This window comes from Vulpes lagopus, chromosome 5 (assembly GCF_018345385.1).
Source record: "Vulpes lagopus strain Blue_001 chromosome 5, ASM1834538v1, whole genome shotgun sequence".
Taxonomy (NCBI): domain Eukaryota; kingdom Metazoa; phylum Chordata; class Mammalia; order Carnivora; family Canidae; genus Vulpes; species Vulpes lagopus.
Window position 1 is genome coordinate 110,801,097 of NC_054828.1, and position 25,046 is coordinate 110,826,142.

Sequence of the window (25,046 nt, forward strand, 5' to 3'; positions counted from 1 at the left end):
TCATGAAGGTGGTTTCCATGTCTGTCTCCTTCTCTCTGGGCAGACAAGATCTGGTACTCACCCCCATACCAATATCTCCTAGCACCATATAGGTGGTGCACTAACTATTTGTTGATTTAAATTGACTAAATGTGGGGTACCTGGGTGGCTCAGTCAGTTAAGCATCAACCTTTGGCTCAGGTCATGATCCCAGGGTTCTGGGATTGAGCCCTGAGTCCAGTCAGGTTCCCTGCTCTGCAGCAGGGCAGCGATTTGCTTCTCCCTCTTTCTCTCTGCCTCTGCCTGCTGCTCCCCCTGCTTGTGTGCTCTCTCTATCTCTCTCTCTCTCACTCTCTATCTGTCAAATGAATGAATAAAACTCTTTTTAAATAAATAAATAAATATAAAATGACTAAATAAGTTGGGAAAGTTGGTCCCCACAGACAAAAACAAACTACTATTATGAAATCTCACTGGGAGTTGGGGACAGAGTTAGACTCCCAGCCTAGTAGTGCTCACTCTCTCTCTGAATCTGGTGTTCTCAGCAGCAGCCTGGCTCCGAGTATACACTCGAGAAGTTTTCACATCTATGCCAGGGAAACCACAAACACTTATAAAACCCATATATCATATACTAGAGCCTGAATACAGCAGAGATGAATAACACATCACCTGTCTTCAGAGTGCTGAAAATCCAGCAGGGGGGCAGGGAGTGAGACACAGTAGGGAACAGATGTGGGATACAGGCCTGGGATGCCATGGGGCCCAGACACAGAAGCAAGTACCTCGCCTCTCAGATACACTGGCCCTAAGACATTATGGCCTGCAAAATGGCTTTTAAAAGTTAATGGTAGGGCACCTGGGTGGCTCAGTCGACTGAGCGTCTGCCTTCAGCTTGGATCATGATCCCAGGGTCCTGAGATTAAGTCCTTCATCAGGCTCCCTGCTCAGTGGAGAATCTCCTGCTCCGTCTACCCCTCCTCCCTGCGTGTGACTTCTCTCTAATGCACTCTTTCTCTGTCTCTCAAATAAATAAATAAAATCTTTTTTTAAAAAAAGTTAACATTATCCCCCTCATCATCTGGAGGCCAGACTTTCCCTTGGGGGGAGAAAAGGTTTTATTTATTCTCTTTTAAATGAAGCAATAAAGAAAATCCATTTTTCAATTTGAAAACCTTCTTTTTTATATAAAACTTTCCAGTGAAGTTTTTCAGTAATGATGGAATTGTGGTTGTTTAGATAAAACTCAGTATAGACTTGCAGGTAAGCCCCTTGTTTATCCCACACTGTTCCTGGTCTTTTGTACAAAGCTCTCACTGTACATGTGGACCAAAATGAAGCCAGCCCACCCACATTGTCCCGGGCAGGGGTCTGTGTATGTCTCTCTAGTTATCGGCCCCTGCAGTATTTCCAACAGTGCATCTGAGCTGTGTGATTTTGCTTCTGCCTTTTCAAAGTTTTTTGATTCCCACTTCCCAGCTGGGACACAGTTCAGGCCGGCCATGCCCTGATTTACAATTGGGAGAATGAAAGCACAGAGAAGGTAATTGATTTGTTCAGGGTCACACAGCATGTCAGGAACAGAGCCATGATTAGAGCATCTAGTCTGTGGGATCCAGCCCATTACTGTGGGCTTGGGGCATTTTCTTACCATTCTGGGGTTGCCATTAATGGATTTACAGGGCCAGCTCTAAGCTTGAGGACAGCCTGTCTCCCGTATGGAGGGCAGGTTCCTGGGGCCCAGAGGCCTTTCCAGCCACACTTGAAAAGCTGCTCTGACCAGCTCTCAGAATGACAGCTCCACCCTGGAGAACACTCCCACTGAGTTCTTTGCTACAGAAATCAGTTGCTTGGAGGAGAAGTTCAATTCAGAAGGAGGGTTATTTCAATCTTTTTGCTACTCTGATCTCGGCAGTACTCTTAGCAAATATCCTTTTTGTTTTTAGTGTGCCCCATCCTGTCTGGCATCATTGCAGTTTTCCCTATCACATTGACTGATGTTGATTCTAGAAAACATTCTCATAAAGAAGAAGATAATGATGGTGATGATGATCATGATGATGATGGCTAACATTTATTGAGCATTCACTGTGTGCCAGTAACTGTCTAAATCCTTTTCGCAGATGAACTTATTTTGTCCTCAAAATAATCCTATGGGATGCTACTATACCCATCTTAGAGATGAGGAACCTAAAGTCCAAGGAACTGTTAGCCAGTGGCCGAGCAGCAGTTCAGACCCAGTCTGAACCACTACTGGCCAGTCTCATTTATTATATGAGTTTCCAGTGGTTGGCTGTGCCAAGCACAACACTGGGTACATATCTACTGGAGAAGAAGAGCAGGAAAGGAAAAGTTAAGGAAGGTCCAGGGCTCTGCTACAACATTTCTCTGCAGGAGAGGGGAGCTCAGATCATTTGTCTCCCCTCCCTGGGCCTATTTCCTCAACTGTAACATGACTTAGAATGTGATGCCTGCTGATGTGTTGATGTTTGTGATGCATTTAGGACAATGGTCTTGACATCACCTGGTCCTTCCCAAGTGGTCTGGAATCTGTTAGAATGTCTTCTCTAAACAGGTGGTCACCCAAGCCTTGTCGGGAATGTCCAGTTCTAAGGAACCCCCATGAGTGAGGGTCACTAATCTCTGGCCAAGGTTGTTACGTGAGCCCTGCCATGGTTGGAATTTGGATGAGAAAGTAGGTTGTATCCCATCAACTCCCATACTTGCTCCGGAAGGAAGTCCATACACAACTTCATTCAGATTATCAGACTAAACCCTGAGCAACATTTCAAGCCAGGATAAGTAGGGTACCTGAAATGGAGGTGGCATTGCCCTTGCTTCCCTACGTCCAATCATGAATGTGTCCCTTCACATTGCATACTCCAAGCCACACACCACCTGCCATCCTCCTTCCCTCTTTCCAGTTAAACATTGCTTGATCCAAGTGAGATATCCTTGGATGCTGGAACCCATCAAAGGGTGTCTTCAGGGTTTCCTGTGTGTCAAGCATTGCCTCAATGGACTGTAACTTCCCAGAAAAGGGTCAGATGTCTCGACTTCCTCCCCTAATGGGTCATTGACTCACTGAGTATTACAGGCAGCTCGTTTCCCTTTCATGTATTCAATAATCTCATCTGTTTGGTGGGGACTCTCTTCCTATCAGGCAAAAAAAAAAAAAAAAAAAAACAGTTTTTTAAGTTTATTTCTTTATTGTAAAATAAAACATATTGGTTGAAAAATATTTGGAAAATATAGAAAAGTACACAGGAGAAAATAACTATTGCCCGTAATCCTCCCTCTCAGACATTCAGAGATAACCATAATATGATGATGTATTTCTTCTAGCATTTTTTCCCATGACTATATTTTCAAGGAAGTGTATAACACATATTTATCAAAAATGTTAACAGAGCTGTCACACAGGAAGGAAAAGAAGTAGTGTCATTTGGCCTGGAGTTTACACTTGGCAGCTTCCTGCAGGCCCTGCTGAGGCCACATCTTTGTGACTCTACCAATTTGTCTCTCTTACAGTGGAATCAGGTGTCATAATTGCCAAATGTTTGCAGGATTGATTGACCCCCACACAGCTTGATTTGGCCATCCAGCTGATGAAGTAAGATGAAGTAAAAGGATCGCTTAGGGTATTACTTCTCAGCCAGGAAGGTGCTTAGGAACCACCTGGAAAACGTTAGAAATGCAGATTCTCACTCAGTAGGTGGTGAAGGGGCTGGTAGCCTGAGATTCTGCACTTCCAACGGTTTCACCAATGGTGAGATGGGTGTGTCTGGTCCCCAAAGGACATTTTGAGTAATAAGGGGTTGGATGACCAAGCTCACTCCCATTTACTTCAGCAAATGATTCGACGTGGAGGGACCTGGAGGGTATTATGCTGAGTGAAATAAGTCAATTGGAAAAGGACAAACATTATATGGCCTCATTCGTTTGGGGAATATAAAAATTAGTGAAAGGGAATAAAGGGAAAGGAGAGAAAATGAGTGAAAATATCAGTGAGGGTGATAAAATATGAAAGACACCTAACTCTGGGAAATGAACAAGGGGTAGTGGAAGGGGAAGTGGGTGGGGGGTTGGGGTGACTGGGTGATGGGCACTGAGGGGGGCACTTGGCAGGATGAGCACTGGGTGTTATGCTATATGCTGGCAAATTGAACTCCAATAAAAGATTTTTTTTTAATTCAGCAAATAAGTATTTTAGTCCTACAGCATGCCCAGTGCTGAGTAGATGCTTGGGGTCAATGAGAGGAGAAAGGCATGATCAAAGGAGTTGAAACCACTGGACTCAACTCTGTGCGTCGAAGTCATGCTCAGCCATTGGCCCTGACAGCAGTGTCCCAAACCTGACCTAATGCATCAAAGGTCTTTGTTCTGATGCCCCCACCACCACCCCACCAGCTTCCTCAGGCATGGCTTCTTGTTCAGCACACAACTGCCGTGCTGGCAAGAGCAGCGGTCCTCTCTTCCTGCACCTCCTTCCACCCTACAAGGCTTTCAGGATCACATAAATTGTCTGTTTACCTAATTATTTTGCCTATCTCCTCCCCCTTTATTCAATCAGCCAAAAAGAAAGGGGTTTCCAATCCCAGCTCACCCTGGATCTTATGCAGAACCAAGACAAGGATGGTCTTCCAGAAGGTAGAGAATGCCAATGGTTTTCCTCATTCCTGTCCAGGTGGAAGGCATAGGCAGAGCTACCATGGGCATTTTCAGAGAGGCAGCTGAGGTATCTGTCTCCACCCCCAGGGAAATGTTGGCTATTTTGGTTCATGCTCTGATGAAGTCTCCTGCACCAGGAGTGATCGATAATTAATAATGCCACTACCACTCTGTATTTGCTCAACCCTCTCTGCTTACAAAATTCCACACTCTGTCTTATTTACCCTCAAAACAGCCCTGTGAAATAGACACTAATATTACCCCCATGTTATAGATGATGGAGCTAAGTCTCTGAGGAAAAGAAGTGACTTGCCTAGCATCACACAGCAGGAAGCAGCAGGTTAGGGCTACTGCCAGGTGTCCAGATTCCAGGACTGTTGAGGCTAACTTCTCTACCTCTACTCATAAAAGAAGGAGGGGGTGATAAGCCATGAAGGCTTCAACCCAGTCCTGCCTCCTCCTTCTACCAGGAGCCATTGCCTGCTAGAATTTTCCATCATGGTCCCTGGTTTAAAGCATGCTTGTAAAGGACGCTTCATGGAAGGTCACTTCCAGCTACCAGTTAGTTTTTGCAAAAGAAGTGGATGTGTGGTCCCTTGAGGGGGCATAAAAAATAAAACAGAAAGATCTCCTTAGCTTTTGGATTTTTAATCAGAGGAACATGCGGGGCTTGGGGGGAAAATGATTTCTTCAGGGGGGTATAAATGGGAAGAGATGCTCAAAGTCAGTGACAGCCGGTTTTAATTTATAATTCTGCCTCTGTGTGAAATGCACAGAGAATCAGGGGGAAATGAGTAATAATTCACTAAGGTGCTGTCACAGCCAGGAAGCGTGAGGGCCCTCTTTGTCAGCCTGCCATTGCCGGGAAGGCTGAAACAGAGGAAGGACACAGAGAGAGGTGGGTCCAGCTAGAGCACCTTTCCTCCTGCCCAGGAGACATAGTCCTGCTGCTTCTCCCCAGCCTGGCCTGGGGCTGTTGGTGCTATCAGAATAGTCTGCAATGACCCACTAGCCCCTGGGGCTGGGTGCCTTCCTTGCAGCCGTTCCCTGATAAAGCCTCAGAAAGTGAGCTCTCTCTGACCCTCTTCTCCTTTCCTCCTCCTTCTGCGGGCACTTGGGAAATATATGGTCATAAAGCTGATTGTGGCCTTTTCACTGGGACCTGGGGTCAGCCTGATGTAGAGAAAAGGGTAACAGGGCCCTTTATGCTGAGCCAACAGATGATATAAAAAGGCCCCGTGGCTGGCATTGCTTGGTCAGGATAAGGTAGGTTAGAGCAGTAATAAACTATCCCCAAATTTCAGGGGCCTAACATAACATTTATAGTACCCATGAACCAAAGCGGGGGGGGGGGGGGTTTCCACAGGATCTCTTGGGGACCCAGGCTGGCAGGGGCCCCACTGTCCAACAGCAGTGGTCTCAGGAACAAGAACTCCCCTTGGCCACTTCAGCAGGGAGAGGGAGACTGAAGAATTGTGCAGGGCCTCTTGGCAGCTTCAATCCAGAAGACACACATCACTTCCACTCACATTTCATGGGCCAGAGCTATTCATGGGGCTTCCCTCACTGGAAGGGACGGTGGGAAATAAGGGGGGGTAAGTGGGAAGTGTGAGCAATATGTGTCTCTGCAGACAGGGGTGATTGAGGGACCCAACCATGTGCCACCAACACTACCACTACCACCATCATGTTCTTGTCACTGTGTCGACCATTAGAAATGTATTATAGTACCTTCTCCTGGGGTCATATTCATTGTGGGTCCGAATAAGGAGCCCAGATTTAGAAGCAGAAGATCCAGGTTCAAGGCCAACGGTGTTATCTGCTGGCTGTGTGACCTTGGTCAGGTTGCTTAACATTTTTGAGCTCTCTTCTGTCACATATAAAACTGGGTTATTCCCATGCTGCTGTGCTATTATTATTGTTATTAGTATTTCCTTTTCTGAAAATCAGAAAATTGTACATATTCACATGTAGAAGTTAGGGACCAGTGCTTCTTTTCATCATCATCACTATCATTAGACATCAAGGGTCTGGCTGGGGAGCTGTTGTTGGTGGGGATACTTGGGTCATGCCTGGCTAATGTTACTTTATATTGGCCTATTATGCTTCTGGTAGTGCAAGAAATGACCGTGCCCCTGTGCTCTCCCTGCAGGTCAACTCCCTGCTGGCTTTTACTGCAACTTCGAGAATGGCTTCTGTGGCTGGAGCCAGGGCATACTCACACCCCACAACCCCCGGTGGCAGGTCAGGACTCTGAAGGATGCCCGGGTCCAGGATCATCGAGGTAGTGCTACTCTCTTTCCTTCCCCCTGGTGCCCATCTGGCCAAACCAGAGACTTAGGGCGCTATCCCAAGACAGCTGGACCTCCCACCCCTGCAGGGCAAGCCAAGGTGACTGCCCAGAGCTTGCCCTGGGGTACTCGCTCAAAATTCCCTCCAGACTTCCTGGGCTTCAGAATAATTGAATCAGGCCAAGATAAATGTCACCTTTTATTCCCTAAAATAAAAGCCTGGATGGATTGGCTAAAAGATAAGAAGGGTGGCAACAATAATAAGCATTCATTTATTCACTAAGCGTTTGTTAAGGACCTACTTTGTGTCTGGCACGTAACTCACAGAGAGGTCAGGAAAACCATAGCCCCCTACAGGGAGCTGAGGCACAGGGTGGCCTTGTGTCGCTGGGCCCAAGGTTGTGCCCAGGGAACCTTGCCCCACATCTGGTCCATTTCCTGGAGCCTTGCCTCCTCAGCCACATCTCCCATTCCTGCCCAGTTCTAATTAGCAACTCCCACCTTCCCAGTGCCAGAGCCCATCCTCCCACTGCCTATGCTTGGCTGCTAGAGGGACAAAGGCCTCCACACACTCAGTAGATGGCCACCCACACCTGGGTGAGCTGACTCCACACTGGAGACATGGCTGGGGCCTGGAATGAGGGAGCAACGAGGCTGGCATCTGTGAGGCCAGGTTTGGGCTGCTGGAGAGGCCAGACCCCCAGCCACGGGCCCAGCCTTGGGCTCTACCCAGTAGCTAGGCCTGGGCAGGCCCTGTGGCCCACCTCGCTGCAGCATAGAGCTGGGGTTAAGGGTGAGGGCTCACTGTCTCCTTCTCTCCCCTGCATTTGTCTTATCTTTGTGGAGCTAGAGCCCCTTGTACCAAATCCCTCTCTTTCCAAGCAGAGATCATATATCCCAGGGATCCCTTTAAGAATCAATGATAATAGTGATGATGATCAAAGTGTGAGAGAGGACAATGTCCAGATCCACCACTGGGGATCCCAGAGCCCACGCAGTCCTGTCCTTGGTCCTGAGTGAGCTGGCTTTGGCCTGTGAGGATGCAGGCTGCATTACTGCAGCCACAGGAGAGTTCTGCAGGGCCCCTCAACAGAGAGGAGACCCCAGACCTCCTGCTTCTCCTCTGGAATCCTCACCATACTGCATCATCCTCAGCACCCTGTTGAGAAAAGAACAGAAATGGAACTCAAAGCATGACATGATTTTCCTGCCTCTGCTCTCAGTTCGGTAACCTCCCACGGCACCCACAGCAAGGAAGTGTCCAGTCCTGGCTGGATACCTCTAATGATAGGAGGCTTTCACTGCCTCCTAAAGTAGTTCTTTGCACTGATTGCTGCAAATCCAAGATCAGTTTTCCTTTCCCGGAGATAAGCTCCACCTCTCTGTAAATTCTGCTCATGGATCATACTGTCTCCTGGTGCCCCTCAGAACTAACCTGTTCCCTCTCTCACCAAAGCAGCCCCTCAGATATTTGAAGACTCTAGTTGTGACCCACCCACCCTATGAGGCCCTCTCTCTCCCTGGCCACAGAGTTTCCTCAAGGATGGGTCACATGTTTTCTAGGCTTTCTGGCCTATCTTGGCTACTCTGCCCTGGATCCATTTGAATTCACTATTTAGTAGTAACCCAATAACAGACTTTGCTAAGAGAGAAAAGCAGAAATGAATGAGTAAAGCCCTATGTGGGGTTCTGTGGTGCACCTAAAATGTCGTGAGTGCACCCTGGTATCCAATTCCATAGCACTGACCATCTACAAAATGTTCTATAGTTGGCTGGAGGTTTACAGATCCTTCTTCTTCACCATGTGGGGTTGAGGGCTCATGTTCTTCCAGGTTTGCAGACTGATCAATGAGAAAACACAAAGAATAAGACTTCCTGATCAGGTCATGGGGTTCAGGATGACCTAGTGGGAGAGAGAGAAGGTCATGGAGACCACTGGAGGTCAACAGGCTGGCAGGATTGGAAATGAGGAGGGGTGGGGGTGGTGGAGTCCAGCGTGCTCCAGACTGCTCCTGAGCTATGGGCTAAAGCTGGAGACCTGGCGAGATCAGGTGTGCAGCAGCCCAGATGTGTGATGCTGGGATATTACAGGATGTTTGGAAGGAAGACTTTAGCACAAGCCAAGTTTTGGTGACAGTGACAAGTAGACTGTCCTATCCACTGGAGGCAGCAGAAAGCTGTGTCCTCAAAGATGTTCCAAGCCTAGAGAAGAAGAGTGCGGAGCCCATTAACCCTGCATCCTGAGGCCCTTCAGTGCATGAAGATGGTACATTTCTGACTCTTTTCCTCTCTGCCCCAGGCCACGCCCTGTCGCTCAGCACCACTGACGTCCCTACTTCTGAAAGTGCCACAGTGACCAGTGCTACGTTTCCTGCCCCAATGAAGAACTCTCCATGTGAGGCAAGTCTTGCTGTTCCCATAGTTCTTGGACTTTTCCTCCCACCCCTCACCTTGGGCACTTCCAGATGAGCCCAAACATAAGCCAAGTAGCCTGGACGGTTGGGTTCCTCGTTCTCCTAGGGGGAGGACAAGATGACATTTTTGTCATCTTTTAGGCAGAGGGCATGCACCAGAGTGGTGAAGTCCCGCCTGTGGAGAATCTTGCCTTAAACACCTGTACCCAGCTGCACTGAACTCTTTGCAGTGGAGCCTCAATATAAGCAAACCCAGAAAATACTTCCAAGGCATAACAGGGGAGAGTAACACAATCCTTTTTATAAATATCAAGCTCTTGTAATACATTTCAAATTTTATAGAGCATCAAAAATCTGATCTACATAAATTTCACAAAGATATCCATGGCATTCAGTAAGGTACCTCCAAAGCCACTTACCTAGATGGTCCCTGTGGCTGTAACGTTTTTAATGTGTGGACTGAGGGTCTTGTGCCATGTTTCTTAGCATAAGGTCATAATCTCCAAAGAACAAGAAATGTGCTCAGACCCAAACATGGCCCAGTGATTAAGCTCATGGACTCCGGAATCCATTGCCTGAGTCCAAGCAAGAGTCCACCACTGATTGGCTGTACAGTTTGGGAAGTCAATAACCTAAGGTCTCAGGGCCTCAGTTTTAACACCTGGAAAGTGGACACAGTAGGAATGTCTACCCCCAAGAGGAAAGGATTCAGTAGGTTGATATGTATTTAGGGCTTATCACAGCGTCTGGCACAAAGCAAGCATGACAGTAGTTAGCCAACAGTGCCTGGCACCCTGAGTAAACACAAGAAAGGAGAATGGAGAAGGAGGGAAAAGACATGAGCCAAAAACCAGATTGCAAGTTCTCCGAGAGCCCCGCCTGCCTCTTTGCATCACCACATGACACCACATCAACATCTTGCACCGAGTCGAAAGCCAACACATAGTCTAGATTTGGCCAATCCCCTCTTTCTGGAAAGTCACAAGAGAAATCCCTTCCTGGCTTTGTTTCAGGAATAGCTATGTGGCCCCCTGAGCAATTTGCCTCCTTTCAGGCTGTGAACTTCATGAAGCTGACCGACTTGCTTCCTCTGCGCTGGCTCAGAGAAGCCCCAGGGAGGTGCCGGGAGACAGGCTTTCTGTGGCAGCCAGACTCAAGCCCTCCGGGCTTCTTGTGCAATACAAACTCACTGGCAAAAACAAATAAGAGAGGAACACATTTATCAGTGAATTTTTTTTTTTTTTTTTTGTAATCAGGAGAATGGTCAAATTAAATCTGAGGCTCCCCTCTTAGTAAGCAAATGGGGGTTCGTGATGTGTAGTGCCTAACGGTCTTACACCCTGCTCGATTTTCCAAGCCAATTTCTCACCTTTTCTAGTTAGTTTGTTACCTTACTAGAGTTTTTGTATCTCTGTGAGCCACCTTAAGTCCTTTTGGAAGAAGTCAGGGCACAAAGAAGTAGATTCATTACATTAAATAGTATTTGAGAAATTCCACTAACTGATGCAGATGGTGGATTGCACAGTCATCGCTGACATTTCTGCGATGCCTCCAAGCAGACACCTGGGAAGGAAGGCTTCTCAAAAGGCAAATCTAAATGAGGAGAGGTGGTTGGCCTTCCTGAGAGGTCCGGGGGATCCTTAAAAACCTCTGATTTTTAAACTTATTCTTCACTGGATTTAACATGAGCCTAATTTTAGTGTAAGAAATGTCAAGGTTAAAAATGTTATTTTTCTAATACTTCATCATTTCCTTGATAACCTTTGGTTGATCAATAGCTTAAACAGGTGTTTTGTTTTACTGGCCTGTTTTATTTCCCCTCTAGTCAAATTTGCTCTGGGCTATTTCTGCTATTTCCTGCCCTTTTCCAGAACTTGGCTCAGCAGGAGTAATGAAGGGGAGGCAGTGAGTCCATTCCGCTCTCAGCTCACAACGCTAGTTCACATTCAGGTTTGCAGACCATTCATCTGGTGCTGATGGGTCCCGAATTCCCAGTGTTGGAGGAAATGTTTTCATCAGAAAAATAAATAACCAAAATAGAAATATGCATTTCCGGGTTGGTAAGCCTTGTCATTTATTTTATTCAGATCCTAAATGCAGAAGGCAGCAAGTTGGTTTCCTCCTCCCAGGTTGGCAAATATCAGTGACAGGGGATGCTGCATTGCTGTGTGAAATTGTGTGGGCTTAACCAGGGGCCTTCAAACCCCACCAACTCTAAAGGAGCTTTCTTTGGCCATAGGGCTGGGTATGGGAAGGTGACACAAGGCAGAGGGGGGTGAAGGTCTCTGATGAGAGACCAAGAAGCTGACACCAGCACTGAGCATCTTCTGTAAACATAGACACAGTACTGGGAGCCCTAGAGTCCCTCCAACTCTTGGGAGTTGAAGTAATTCCAGAATATCTCCAAATGCTCCCTCAAGAAACCCCACAGTCATCAGTGGATTCCCAAAAGGGAACTGCCGTCACCTTCCATGCATTTCCTTGAAAATCTAGATACAACCTGACTGGTAGGCTTCTGTTTCTCCAGACGCAGGCACTTGGAAAATGCAACCGGTACGGATTCTTGGTCCCCCACCCTGGGTCACCAGGCTGACACCCCAGAGCGGGGCCTGGGAATCTGCTATTTCAAACCCCACCCTCAGCGATCCGGATGTACAATGACACTTGAGTCATTGGCCATAGATGTGCCTGCCAGTTGTGTCCAAAATACATTCTGAGTCCATGCAGAGAGTTTTCCTCTGCTACCTGTGATGTCACTTGCCTTCTAGAAAAATGAGTCCGGCGTGGTGAGAAATGACACAGGGTGGTGGGGGGTACATAGGTGGTGGAGACAGAAGGGGCGTGGAAAGCATGACACTCCACAACTGGTGAGATGCCTACCGATCGTGGAGACATAGCCAGGATGTGCCTTTGTGCCAGTCACCTTCCCGGGTGTTCCAGAAGCCCACGGGCTCCAGCCTCCTGCCTCCAGATGTCTGCAGGGCCCACGGCTGGCCAGAGCCTCTCGCTGGCTGGCCTTGTGCAGACACCGCCTGCTCCTCCATCGCTCTGCACACTTGCATATGGGGCATGAATATTTAAAGACTGTTGCCGAGCCGAGCCCAGCCACAAACAAGAAAGAGTGTTGTATTTTGTGTGTGTGTGTGTGTGTTTGTGTGTGTGTGTTCCCCAAGCTATTCTCTGCAGGGAAACTGGAGAGCCACTTACAATATTCCGATTTTATTTTATTTTTATTTTTATTTTGCTGAGCTCCAGTTCAAATAATTAAAGTTGCCACCGGGGGAGGGGAGCCTTGTGGTGGCTTTCATGTGATCCCTTGCTGTCAGATCTGCTCCGCTCGCCTTGGCTGGGAGACACCCTCGGATGTGTCTAGCATAGCAGCTGCTGGTAATAAAGGGGAGGGGAGGGTGGGGTGGGGGAGGGGGCCGTCTCCGCCCCTCCCCCTGCCTTTCACACAGCCCAGAAGCCTGAATGTCTCAACAAGCCCCGTGCGGTTTGAAATTCTATTTTATTTGAATAGCCTGCCTGTGACTAGAATATTTTAAGCCCGTGTTCTCAGGACAGAACAACGTCTGGGGAGAGAAGAAGTGGGCTTCCCTCATTCTCGTTCCCTCTCCAAAACATGCAAGCAGCTCTGCCTCCGTGAGCTGCCAGAATGAAAGGGGCCCAGGAAGTGGGATGGGACCCATTTGACCCAAGGGCAGCTGAGTTCCCAGCAGCTGATTTTCCGACCTTGCAGGACCTGCAGCCACCTCTGCCTTCCCCCTCCTATGTAAGCAGGCACACAGACATCCCCCCAGGGAACAGAGCACCCTGGGGCCTTTCTGCCCTGAAGTCAGCCCTGTGGTGATAAAGGAGTCAGCTTCCATTAGCCTGGGGGCTACTGAGATGGGGACAGAAGGCCACCAGCAGGCCCCCTCAGGTCCGCAGGGGCTAACTGGACCTGCAGGGAAGGAGCCCTCCATTCGGTGTCATTAAAACCAGTACACTTGACGGAATGAGCACTGAGTGATATGCTATATGTTGGCAAATTGAACTCCAATTAAAAAAATAATAATTAAAAAAAGACAGTGAACTGGGTGTTATACTATATGTTGGCAAATGGAATTTCAATAAAAACAAAAAACCAAAACAAAACAAAAAAAAACAGTAAATGTGGCCCAGAGGGATTGAGAGAGCAGCCTGGCACCTGCAGTCCCCTTTGTCATCAGGCCCTGCTCAAAGCCCCACTGAGAAGGGGCCCCCCAGGGCAGACAGGGCCCTGAAGGCTGGAGGCCAGGGAATTTCTCAGCAAACTGTTCTCTGGTTGACTTGGTGAGACCTTTCAGGATGGCAGTGATCATTCCTGCACACGGGGCCCATCCTCCCAGGGATCTGGCTGCCAGGGGGTTCTCCAGCGTCTCCGTGGAACTCAAAAGCAAAATAAGGCGAGCCACGGCTGGTGTAATTTGGGCTGACCCCACTCTCTCCCCACAGGGGGCAGACAAATAGAACTCTCAGACAAGATGAGGAGAAGTTCTTTTCTGAGCATTAGGCTTTAAGAGTTTATTAACCTCAGAGGCAGAACCCTCCATAGAAAGGCAAAAAATAAGGATGAGCACTAAAATTTATTGTAGGATGGCTTGGGGTAGAGGAGAAAACAGAAGTAGCAGGCTCTTCCTTTTGCAGCCCCCACTGATCCCTCCACAAAGGCATTCTGTTCCCCTGGCTTTATGGAGCAGCTCTGGGGGGGGGGGGGGGCGCACACAGGGCTGCACAGGGATGGGAGCAGCCCTTCTCAGCAAGGCAGGAAAGAAATGTACCCAGAGATGCAAAGCCAGTAAATACAAAATCAAGATCCAACCCAGACCTTATAGTCGAGCCTCATATTCTGTTGCATAGCCCTGCCCTTGGGGGCGATGGGGGTGCCGATGGTAGCTTGTCAGCTTGTGGGCACTGCCGTGGGTCTCCACAGCATCCCTGAGGACTGGCATTGCTCTGGTTGCACTCAGAGCCCCTGACCAGTGCAGCACAGACCCCCCGTCTCTGGAGGCAGGAAGGAAGCACTGCCCCATTTTGTAGCAGACGAGTTACCCACTTAATCTATCCCTAAGCTGAGACCAGTCACTGGGCCTAATTCCTGAGAGGGCAAAGGGACGTTCTTACTCACCTAGAGGATCCCAACGTTATGTGTGCTTTATTCTTAGCCCCATGTGGCCTCATTTGTCTTAGCAAATCAGGAAGGAAAAGCTATTCCGAGGAGCCTCATGGTCCTGTCCTGAATAAGGTCGTCATCTCCTGGATCCGTTCCACTTTCTGGAGAACATGTGCCCATCTGGGGAGAAGGAAACCTCCTCTCTCAATTCACTCAGGCTGCCCTGTGTCCAGGCCGACTGCTGACCAGTGAAAGAACAAGCTGGTCCTTCCCAGGCTCTGCCCTTGTGTGGCCAGGCAATGCTGCACAGATGCTTTATGTTGGCTACAGAAATCCTCTTTGTAAATACGGATCAGAGCCAAGAGAGGGGCATTCCAGGGTGACATCGGCCCTAGCTCCCCTTGGGTCAGGTATTTGGAACTGGAATCCAACCCCCATCTCACCGAATGCCATGCCACCCACTGCAGTGACAGCATGCTCATGAGGAAGGCTAGCTCACCTTCGGACAGCTCTGGGCCTCAGTGCAAGCCAAATGGATTTTCCAGGAGTGGTTTTCCACTCTCTGTTCTCTGTGCCCATCCCCTTCCCACTCTGGAACCTTTGGGGATCCAGGGCAGGACTCCATGCTAGCTAGGTAACATCCAACAGGATTGTCCACTCTCTGTCTGGAAGGACAAAATGATGGGCCCCCACATGAGACATAGCACCCCTCAGGCTCCCTCCTGCCCAACAGATGTGACATCACTCATATGCAAGGAATCCAGATGGTCACACGGGGCCAAGGCAAAAGGAGCATTGCCAAGGCAGTGTAGTGTGGTGGGGAGAGGAGCTCCTTGAGGCTGCTTAGACATTGGTGGGGTCCTGCCACTTTGTAGCAAGGGGATCTTATGCAATCACCTCACTCTTCTCAGCTTCAGGATCCTCTACAGGACTGTCAGGAGAAACAAGTAGATGGGCATACTGATGCCCAGCCTGGATCCAGACACATAGTAGATGCTTAATAAATAGTCCGTGTGGTTTCTGCTCCTCTACTCCTACTGTTTCTATTACCTGACTTTTGTGGTGATTCTAAGATCAGAGGCAGGTGTCTGCCTTATCTGAGGGTCCTGAATCTAGAGAATTTGGCCTCTGCTCTGCCCTGGATGACCTTGCAAAGAGGAGAAGGAGGATGTGGCCCAGCTCGGTGGCTGTGGTCCAGGGAATCTAATGCTCTCTCAGAGACAGACAGATCCCTCACCCCTTCCATCATCCCCACCAGCTCCTTTCCCCACCACCAAGGGCATGGGGACCCCCTCTTCCAATCTAGAAAAAATTCCTTTTCTCCACTTGCTCCATAGTTACCGCCACCCCACTTCCATCCCAGCAGCAGACCCCAAGAGAGATGGTATTGTCATACTTCCACAAATGAGGAAGGAGCCTGCGATCATGCACAGCTGGCCAGCAGTGTGGCCACATGTCCTTAAGACACAAGGGCATGTCCACCTTCCCCTGGGGGGACTCCTGGGAAAGAGACAATGTACAAGGGGATGAAGAGAAAAGAGAAAGAAGACACGAAGGCAGTGGGGGGAGTCTGGTGAAATGATCCAGAGCAGAACATCAGATGCCTGACTTTTAACATCTTTCAACGAATGCCAGTTCTGTATCTTTCTCTCTCTAACATGCCTGTTTGTTTGGATTCAAAAACATGACTCACTACTTAACACGGAATGGCTAAGACTTCAAGAAGCACACCCTGTTTATCCTGTGGCTCTGGGTCCCCCCCACCAGGAAGACCTGAAAGGCTTATGTCCCCCAGTTTAAGCAGTTCCAAGGAAGAGCTCCAGCTCCCACTGCCTTTCTCTGAAGCCCAGAGGTCTCCTCACCTTATGTGACCTCACTCCATGCCCCATGGTCAGCATTAAGCCCATAGATGGTGCATTTTGAAGAGTATCCGCCTTACCTTCATCACCCCTAATGTCTGCCTCAACTATGACTGTCCCCTCCCCACCCTGCCAGTCACCCTGACTCTGACCTTGTGTCTGGAACTCTAGAAGGACCTTAGCTCTGGCAGCCACTCACACTCCATGTCATGAAGACAGTACTTTCAGAGACTTAACCTGGGGCCTAAGCATGTGCCACTTGCTTAGGGGATGGAGGGTGGAAGTGGTTCTGGAGGCATTGCCAAATGACTTCCACAGACCCACTGGATGGCTAAGAGATTTGAACCTCACTGTCAGTCTCTAAGGACGATTCTATACACCTGTGATAACATTATATCCACATTCTGTATTAAGAATCCTCTATAATGTCAAAGACCACAAAGCCTACCCAGCTCCCCAGTCACCCTGTGAGGTGAATGAGATCTTCCCCATTCTACAGAGGAAGAGCCTCAGAGGGCTAAGAGACAGCCCCAAGGTCACAGGCTGAGGCATGCAGAAACCAGGACTCAAATACTAGTCTCCTAACTAACTTCAAAGGTAGCTGTTCAACCGCTCCCCAAAGTAGTCAGGGAGTAGCCCCCTCAGGATGCAAAGGGTGGACAGTTGCAGAGACAGGATCACAGATGTAGCTTAGAACTTGGCAGGGTTGGATCGGCACGCAGATGCCTGGCAGGAGTGAGGGAGGGAAGGTCACGGAGGGCTCTCAGTCAGGCAGTGAACCAGCAAGTACTCATTTCAAACCCACCATGTGGCCAGCCATGCTGTAGATAGACCACAAGAATCTGGGATCTCTTTGGGGTGTTTATTCAGCAAGAAAGTTAAAAATACTTACTTTCAGTATGACAAGTCCTGGTCTCCAGGTAACTTATGGATCACTCAGCTGTATTACATTAAAAAACAAGCCAAAGTTCTTTTTTTTTTTTTTTTTGTATCCTTATTGGTATCCTTTATTGAGTTAAGAAAGTCCCTTTCTATTCTTATATCTGAATAATTTTATTATGAATGCAGCTTGACTTTTATCAAACACTTTTTTTACTGCATGTATTGAGATCATCATATGATTTCCATGTTTTGTTCTGTTAGTACACTTTTAATTTCTCCGTTACTTACAATAATCTATTTCCTTTCTTATTGTAGTTTGACTTGCCAACATATAGTATAACACCCAGTGCTCATCCCATCAACTACCTCCCACAGTGCCCATCACCCAATCACCCCATCCCCCTCCCCGCCTCCCCTTCCACTACCCCTTGTTCGTTTCCCAGAGTTAGGAGTCTCTCATGTTTTGTCACCCTCTCTCATTTTTCCCATTCATTTTCTCTCCTTTCCCCTATAATCCCTTTCACTATTTCTTATATTCCCCATATGAGTGAAACTATATGATAATTATCCTTCTCCGATTGACTTACTTCACTCAGCATAATACCCTCCAGTTCTATCCACATCAAAGCAAATGGTGGATATTTGTCGTTTCTAATGGCTGAGGAATATTCATTGTATACTAGACCACAGCTTCTTTATCCATCTGTCAATGGACACCAAGGCTCCTCCCACAGTTTGGCTATTGTGGACATTGCTGCTATAAACATTGGGGTGCAGGTGTTCCGGCATTTCACTGCATCTGTTTCTTTGAGGTAAATACCTAGTAGTGCAATTGCTGGGTCGTAGGGCAGGTCTATTTTTAACTCTTTGAGGAACCTCCACACAGGTTCCCAGAGTGGCTGCACCAGTTCACATTCCCACCAACAGTGCAAGAGGGTTCCCCTTTCTCCGCATCCTCTCCAATATTTGTTGTTTCCTGTCTTGTTAATTTTCCCCATTCTCACTGGTGTGAGGTGGTATCTCATTGTGGTTGTGATTTGTATTTCCCTGAGGGCAAGTGATGCAGAGCATTTTCTCATGTACTTGTTGGCCATGTGTATGTCTTCTTTGGTGAAATTTCTGTTCTTTTCTTTTGCCCATTTCATGATTGGATTGTTTGTTTCTTTGCTGTTGAGTTTAATAAGTTCCTTATAGATCTTGGATACTAACCTTTTATCTGATATGTCATTTGTAAATATCTTCTCCCATTCTGGAGGTTGTCTTTTAGTTTTGTTGACTGTTTCTTTTGCTGTGCAAAAGTTTCTTATCTTGATGAAATCCCAATAGTTCATTTTTGCTTTTGTTTCCCTTGCCTTCATGGATGTATCTTGCAAGAAGTTGCTGTGGCCAAGTTCAAAAAGGGTGTTGCCTGTGTTCTCCTCTAGGATTTTGATGGAATCTTGTCTTACATTTAGATCTTTAATCCATTTTGAAGATTTAGTCCATTTTGAGTTTATCTTTGTGTATGGTGTAAGAGAATGGTCTAGTTTCATTCTTCTGCAGGTGGATGTCTAATTTTCCCAGCACCATTTATTGAAGAGACTGTCCTTTTCCCAGTGGAGAGTCTTTCCTGCTTTGTCGAGTATTAGTTGACCATAGAGTTGAGGGCCCATTTCTGGGTTCTCTATTCTGTTCCATTGATCTATGTGTCTGTTTTTGTGCCAGTACCACACTGTCTTGATGACCACAGCTTTGTAGTACAACCTGAAATCCGGCATTGTGATGCCCCCAGCTTTGGTTTTCTTTTTCAATATTCCCTGGCTATTCGAGATCTTTTCTGATTCCACACAAATCTTTAGATTATTTGTTCCAACTCTCTGAAGAAAGTCCATGGTATTTTGATAGCAATTGCATTAAATGTGTAAGTTTCCCTGTGTAACATAGACATTTTCACAATATTAATTCTTTCAACCCATGAGCATGGAATACTTTTTCATCTCTTTGTGTCTCCCACAATTTCTTTCAGAAGTGTTCTATAGTTTTTAGGGTATAGATCCTTTCCTCTTTGGTTAGGTTTATTCCTAGGTATCTTATGCTTTTGGGTGCTATTGTAAATGGGATTGACTCCTTAATTTCTCTTTCTTCAGTCTCATGTTAGCGTATAGAAATGCCACTGATCTCTGGGCATTGATTTTGTATCCTGCCACACTGCCAAATTGCTGTATGAGTTCTAGTAATCTTGGGGTGGAGTGTTTTGGGTTTTCTATGTACAGTAGCATGTCATCTGTGAAGAGGGAGAGTTTGACTTCTTCTTTGCCAATTTGAATGCCTTTTATTTCTTTTTGTTGTCTGATTGCTGAGGCTAGGACTTCTAATACTATTCACTATGTTGAATAATAGTGGTGAGAGTGGACATCCCTGTCACATTCCAGATCTTAGGGGAAAGGCTCTCAGTTTTTCTCCATTGAGAATGCTTGCTGTGGGCTTTTCATAGATCATTTTTAAGATACTGAGGAATGTTCCCTCTATCCCTACACTCTGAAAAGTTTTGATCAGGAACGGATGCCATATTTTGTCAAATAACAAGCCAAAGTTCTTAACGAGAGCCTTCAAACACCCTAACTCTTCACACCCCTGGGAGAAAGAAGCCTTCCTTAGTCTGAGTCTGAGGAAGGGACCCTTCATAGCTGGTAAGCCAACTGAGGGAGCGTTTTTTAAATATCAATCCCTTATGTGTGGCTAGGAGTATACTAAGAATGTCACTTATTTTATCTCATTACCAAAACAGACTTGTGAGGAATCATAACCTCCATTTACTAGTGGAGACCCTGGGGCCTGAACAAGTTAAGTGGCTTGCCCAAGGTCACCCTGCTGCTAAGAAGCAGAGCCAGTATTTAGACCGACGTCTGTCTACTGCCAAAGCCAAATTTGCAAACACTTAGAGGTCACTGGACTTAACTTGGGTCATCTTGGTTGGAATCCCTGCTCTGTCCCTTATAATTCATGTGACCTCAAGCAAGTCACTCCCCCCAACTGGGAATAAAAATACCCTGTTGTTCTTGTTCCAAAGATCAAACAAAAATGTAAAAGCTCTTCTTGATCTCTACAGTGTTTGTAGATGGAAACAACTGTTATGATTATCTCTTTTACTTTGCACAGGGAGGAAGAAGTCAGCCCACCATGAATTCAGACATTTTGTGTATTCTTCTTTCTCTTTTCAGTCAATAGCAGCATGTGGGCAGATTAAGAGCATTATTTTGCATAGTGCCTAGGATTGGCCCCAGGAAGATGTGCCCCATGAATATGCTTGATCAAATCTTAATTAATTAATTACACAGCATAACCCTGGTCCAGGTTAGATGCTAATGAGGAGACTCCTCCCTGATTCTCAAGAATCCAACAAATATGGCCTTCCTGAGATTTCTGAGCCAAATTCTCCCCTCAGTACCTAGAGCTGGAAAGCCGCTGGCACCTAGCGTGCTGCCACTGCTTACTATGATGTAGTTGATGATGCCAGGACACATGCTAATGAACTAAAGTAATCAACAGCAATTGTAATTGCAGTCGGACATAATTAATTTAATACCTTTGAGCCATTCAAAATTAATACTTCTCTATTACATGATGAAACTGAGGCATAGAGAGAATTACTGTCAAGGCTCCTGGTTGTGAATAAAATCCTCCCAGACCCTTGGCAGAGATCTGGATCCTATTCAGAATCCACCTGCTAATCATGGACCCTTGTGGCTTCTACTGGCAATCCTTATGATACATTCAAAAAGCCCATAAACAGGGGGCACCCCCTTGAAAGCATAAGCTCTCCCCAACTGTCAGAATAAATACTCCCCAAGTGGCTCTGGGCCCAACAGACACTCATGTGCCTGGGTCCATTCTCTTTCCACTGGCCATCCCTAAAGCTTGTTGGACTTTCATTACACAGACTTGATCCCGTTCTCTACTTAGAGGATTGCAGAGCTATTTTGCAGTATTGTCCCTATCACACACAGAGGGAGGAGGTACAGAGGAAGCTTTAGCTCAAGATCATACCATCGCAATGTAACTCAAAAGAAATATCACCCTTTTCTTCCCATAAGACGGGAAAGATAACTCTCTGGGGAAACTGGAAGATAGAACACTGAACTGCAATTTTTAAATACAGCATCCTTCACCCTGTCCCTTCCTATTTTTTTGTGAGCTCTTTATCTCTAACATGGTGTTCCCTGCCTGCCCTTTCCAATGCAGGAGGTGGGAACTAACATCGATTGAATGTGGTTGGTAGCTGGGCACTGGGCTCTTTAATAATCTTATTAAAGTCCCCCAGCGACTCTGGAGCTGAGTATGTGGTTGGACCCATTTAATAGATGAAGACCAAGGTACTGATTATGCCACAAATAAAGACAGAACCACTCTTTGATTTCAAAGCTCATGCTCTGTCCTCAACACTCATTCCCCAGAAGCTCCCACTTTCCCCGGTCTTCCTCAAAAAGCCCACAGGATGCAGGCAAGAGAAACTGATCCTCCCCTGAGGAGGTGAAAAGAAAGCACTCTTTTTTCCCGCTTTCAAATGGCATCAGCACCCTCCCTTGCTGCCATTTTTAATATAGTGTTTATTGTTTTTTTCTGATTACAAAAGTACTCTATGCTCATTGCAGAACATTAGGAAAATACAGGAAAGCGTGAAGAAAATTGAAATTACCCACAGTCTTACCCCCCAAAGGTAACCCCTCTTACCACTTTGGTACATTTCCTTCCAGACACATAGATGTAGATTTGAGCATAGTGAAAGAGTATACAAATTTGGCATCAGACCATATAAGTATTTTATGTCTTCTTTCTTCACTTACTATTATGTTTTCCTGTATCGGTGTTATTCTTCATAAACATGCTTTTAATAGCTGTGTACACCACATTTATTTTATTTTATTGCTTTTGTTCAAGTTATCAAAAAGTAATAGATATTCATTGTAAAAAAATTTAGAAGAAAAAAAATTTAGAAGAAAAAAAATTTAGAAGAGACCAAAGAAGGAAAAAATACCTATAACTCCATAACCTCACCAGCCAGGGATCCCACAGTTATTATTTTTATATATAACCTTCATGTTTTCCTGCTGTGTTTTCACAAAGGTGGCTTGTTGGTTTTCCTGGCTAGCTGTTTCTGGCTTCAATGTGATGCCTCAGAAAGAAGGAGACATGGGGTGCTGTTTTCAGAAAGAATCTCAATCTTTTAAGTCTCCTACATGGCCAGGAATCCAGCATTTCTTAAGCCTCCATAATTGCAAGTATTTGCCAGCATATTTTATTTGCTTGTTATCAAAAATCTGTATCTGGTCTGCTTCTTGCTGTGTTGGGTTGATTTTTCATTAGGCTATTTATAGCTAGAGAGCTGGTATTTATTTTTTTTTCCAGGTGAATTAGGAGATGGCATACAAAAACACTGGGCTTTGCAGTGAGTCAATACTCTCAATTAAGTTAATAAGAGACCATGTTGAAACCAAGGAACTCTAAAAATCACCAGTTCACACCGAGAATCACAGTTCTGTGGCAGCTTAGATTGGGAAGGAGCCTTAACCTCCATTCAAAGCTTGGATGTCCCTGACAACAACTCCAATCCTGGTTGCCCAGTCACTGCTGGATGACTGGCTGGAGAATATCTGAGGAGCACACAAGATCCCGCAAGCAAGCTCATCTTTGAGCATCTCTCTCTGTTAAAAATCATTTCTTTCTGTTGAAGTGATACACACGAGAACACCCATCCTGGTTTTGTCTGTACTGCAAGAATTCACGCAGCCCTTCAGAAAGAAGAAGAAAGGTAGCACCTTTCCCCCTGATAGCATGATATACATTTGGGGATGCAGCGTGCAGAATGGGCATTACTTGATACCACTGAGCCTCTTTTGTCTAACTTCAGCCTAAATTCCACACCGATATTTTTTTAATGGATTCAAGATATTGTTGTAAAGTTGCCACAAGGTATGCATAGCAAACACAGGGCATATTCTCGACATAAAATTGCAGTAATTACCTCTGGAGGAGGAAAGGGCCATGAGAGAAATAATAGCATTAGGCCTAGCCACAATGCTGCTCTTGCTTTACATACAGAACTTTAATTAATAAAACGACAAACACTGGTAGCACATAATTGGAAAGTCTATCAGGCCCCACCGAGAGGAAGGCGGGGAAAAGCCCTTGTGAAAGGGTCTGCTGGAGCCAGAAAATATAATTGCTGGTGGCGCGCTCCTGGCGTTGTCTCTTTTCACTTGTCTCATTTGCTGTCTGCATATAAAAGAGTTTATTAGTCAAAAGCTATCATTTATAACCTCTATCTACTAGATGTGTCCAGAAGGATCAACATTTTTATCATTACGGGCTCCAACAAGTGTTATTTCTCATAAACATTATTTAGTATTTGTATAAGATTTCTCATATTTGTGTGAACACAGTTGTCATATATGTATGTGTGTGTGTGTATACATACACACACACACATACATGATGACTAATTGGCTGAGACAGAGGTTGCAAATGGTTTAAAACTCACTATCTCTCTAATCCCTCTATTATGAAGGTATTTCTGAGCTAAGATCTTGTTAAAATATGAATTCGGACTCAGCAGACCTAGGGTGGGACTTGAGACCCTGCGTTTTAATAAGCTTCCAGGTCATGCCGATACTGCTGGTTTCCAGACCACACTCTGAGCAATGAGGATCTAGAAAAGCTTCGCAATACAGCTCAAAAGATTTAAGCATTGCTATAACATGTTACATATATGTAGTGTTATTGATATGGTAGAAACAACACAGATCAGATCAGATCATAGCATGGTGTGGAATCCAGGTCTGCAGCACGTGCACTCGGTGACCACGGGTGACTTCACCTACCTAAGCTTCAGATTCCGCATCTGAAAAATGGGCATGATAATACCTACAGGAAGGAATGTTGTGGGTATAAAATGAGACAGCATATGTACAAGTGTCTAGCACAGCTCTCTGGTAGTCAGCAAATAGTCAATTAACAAATTATCCCATAGATCAGATAGCCACTGGTCTTATTAAGATCAAATTTCAAGAGCGTTTTTTGCCCACTCTGAGCTTAACTGTCAGTATCAAGCTGAGTCTAACTGGAATGGATATCTACATATAATGGTATCAGAGGGGTTCTTTTGGGGGGCACTGTATTTATAAGGAAAATAGAAGTCTTTGAGAGGGCCTTGAGCCTGCAGTTTGCTCTGGGAACCACAAATAGCTGCTCTATACATAAAAATAATGAATAAGGGATGTTCAAAAATAATTGACTTCAGTCCTTCAGCATTTCTAATAAAGAAATTGGTAAGAACTTTACCCTGTAGGTCCAAAAGGATGGTTCTGGTCCTATTCACATCCTAAAATCATCCCTGCTCACCCTCAGGGCTGTCCTCAGTCTTGGCCCAGGGATGACATGGCAACTGAGTAAAGGCCCTCTGCTGGGGTCTGTGTCCTCCCTTTTGCAAGAAAGGCACTCCTTGTACACCTTGGTGATGGTGGGCACATTTTAAGCCATTTTTTAGTTAGTAAGAATTACCTGCTACTCTAAGTATGGACCCCTCACTGAGAAGGTCAGACTACTTCCTGCACTAAATAGCCCCATCTCCCCAGTGGTCTTAGCCTACGCTGTACTTTAGAATCACCTGGAGAGATCTGAAAACTACTGAAGTCCAGGACCTACCCAAGACCAATTAAGTCAGAATCTTTGGGGTGGAACTCAGATACAAGTAGTTGTGAAAACTCCCCAGGTGATTCTAATTTGCAGCCCAGGTTAAAAAGCACTGGTATAACCATTTCATTCACAACATGTGGGCTCT

General features: G+C 46.1%; 1 protein-coding gene across 1 annotated transcript in view; it reads left to right on the forward strand.

Annotated features, from left to right (window-relative positions):
* The window catches only part of ALK (ALK receptor tyrosine kinase), a 677,634-nt gene that overhangs the window by 555,146 nt on the left and 97,442 nt on the right, over positions 1 to 25,046 (forward strand). Inside the window, exons 7-8 of the mRNA XM_041756066.1 lie at positions 6,803 to 6,934; positions 9,241 to 9,341. Coding sequence (XP_041612000.1) covers positions 6,803 to 6,934; positions 9,241 to 9,341 — 233 coding nt within the window. The remainder of the gene's footprint in view (positions 1 to 6,802; positions 6,935 to 9,240; positions 9,342 to 25,046) is intronic.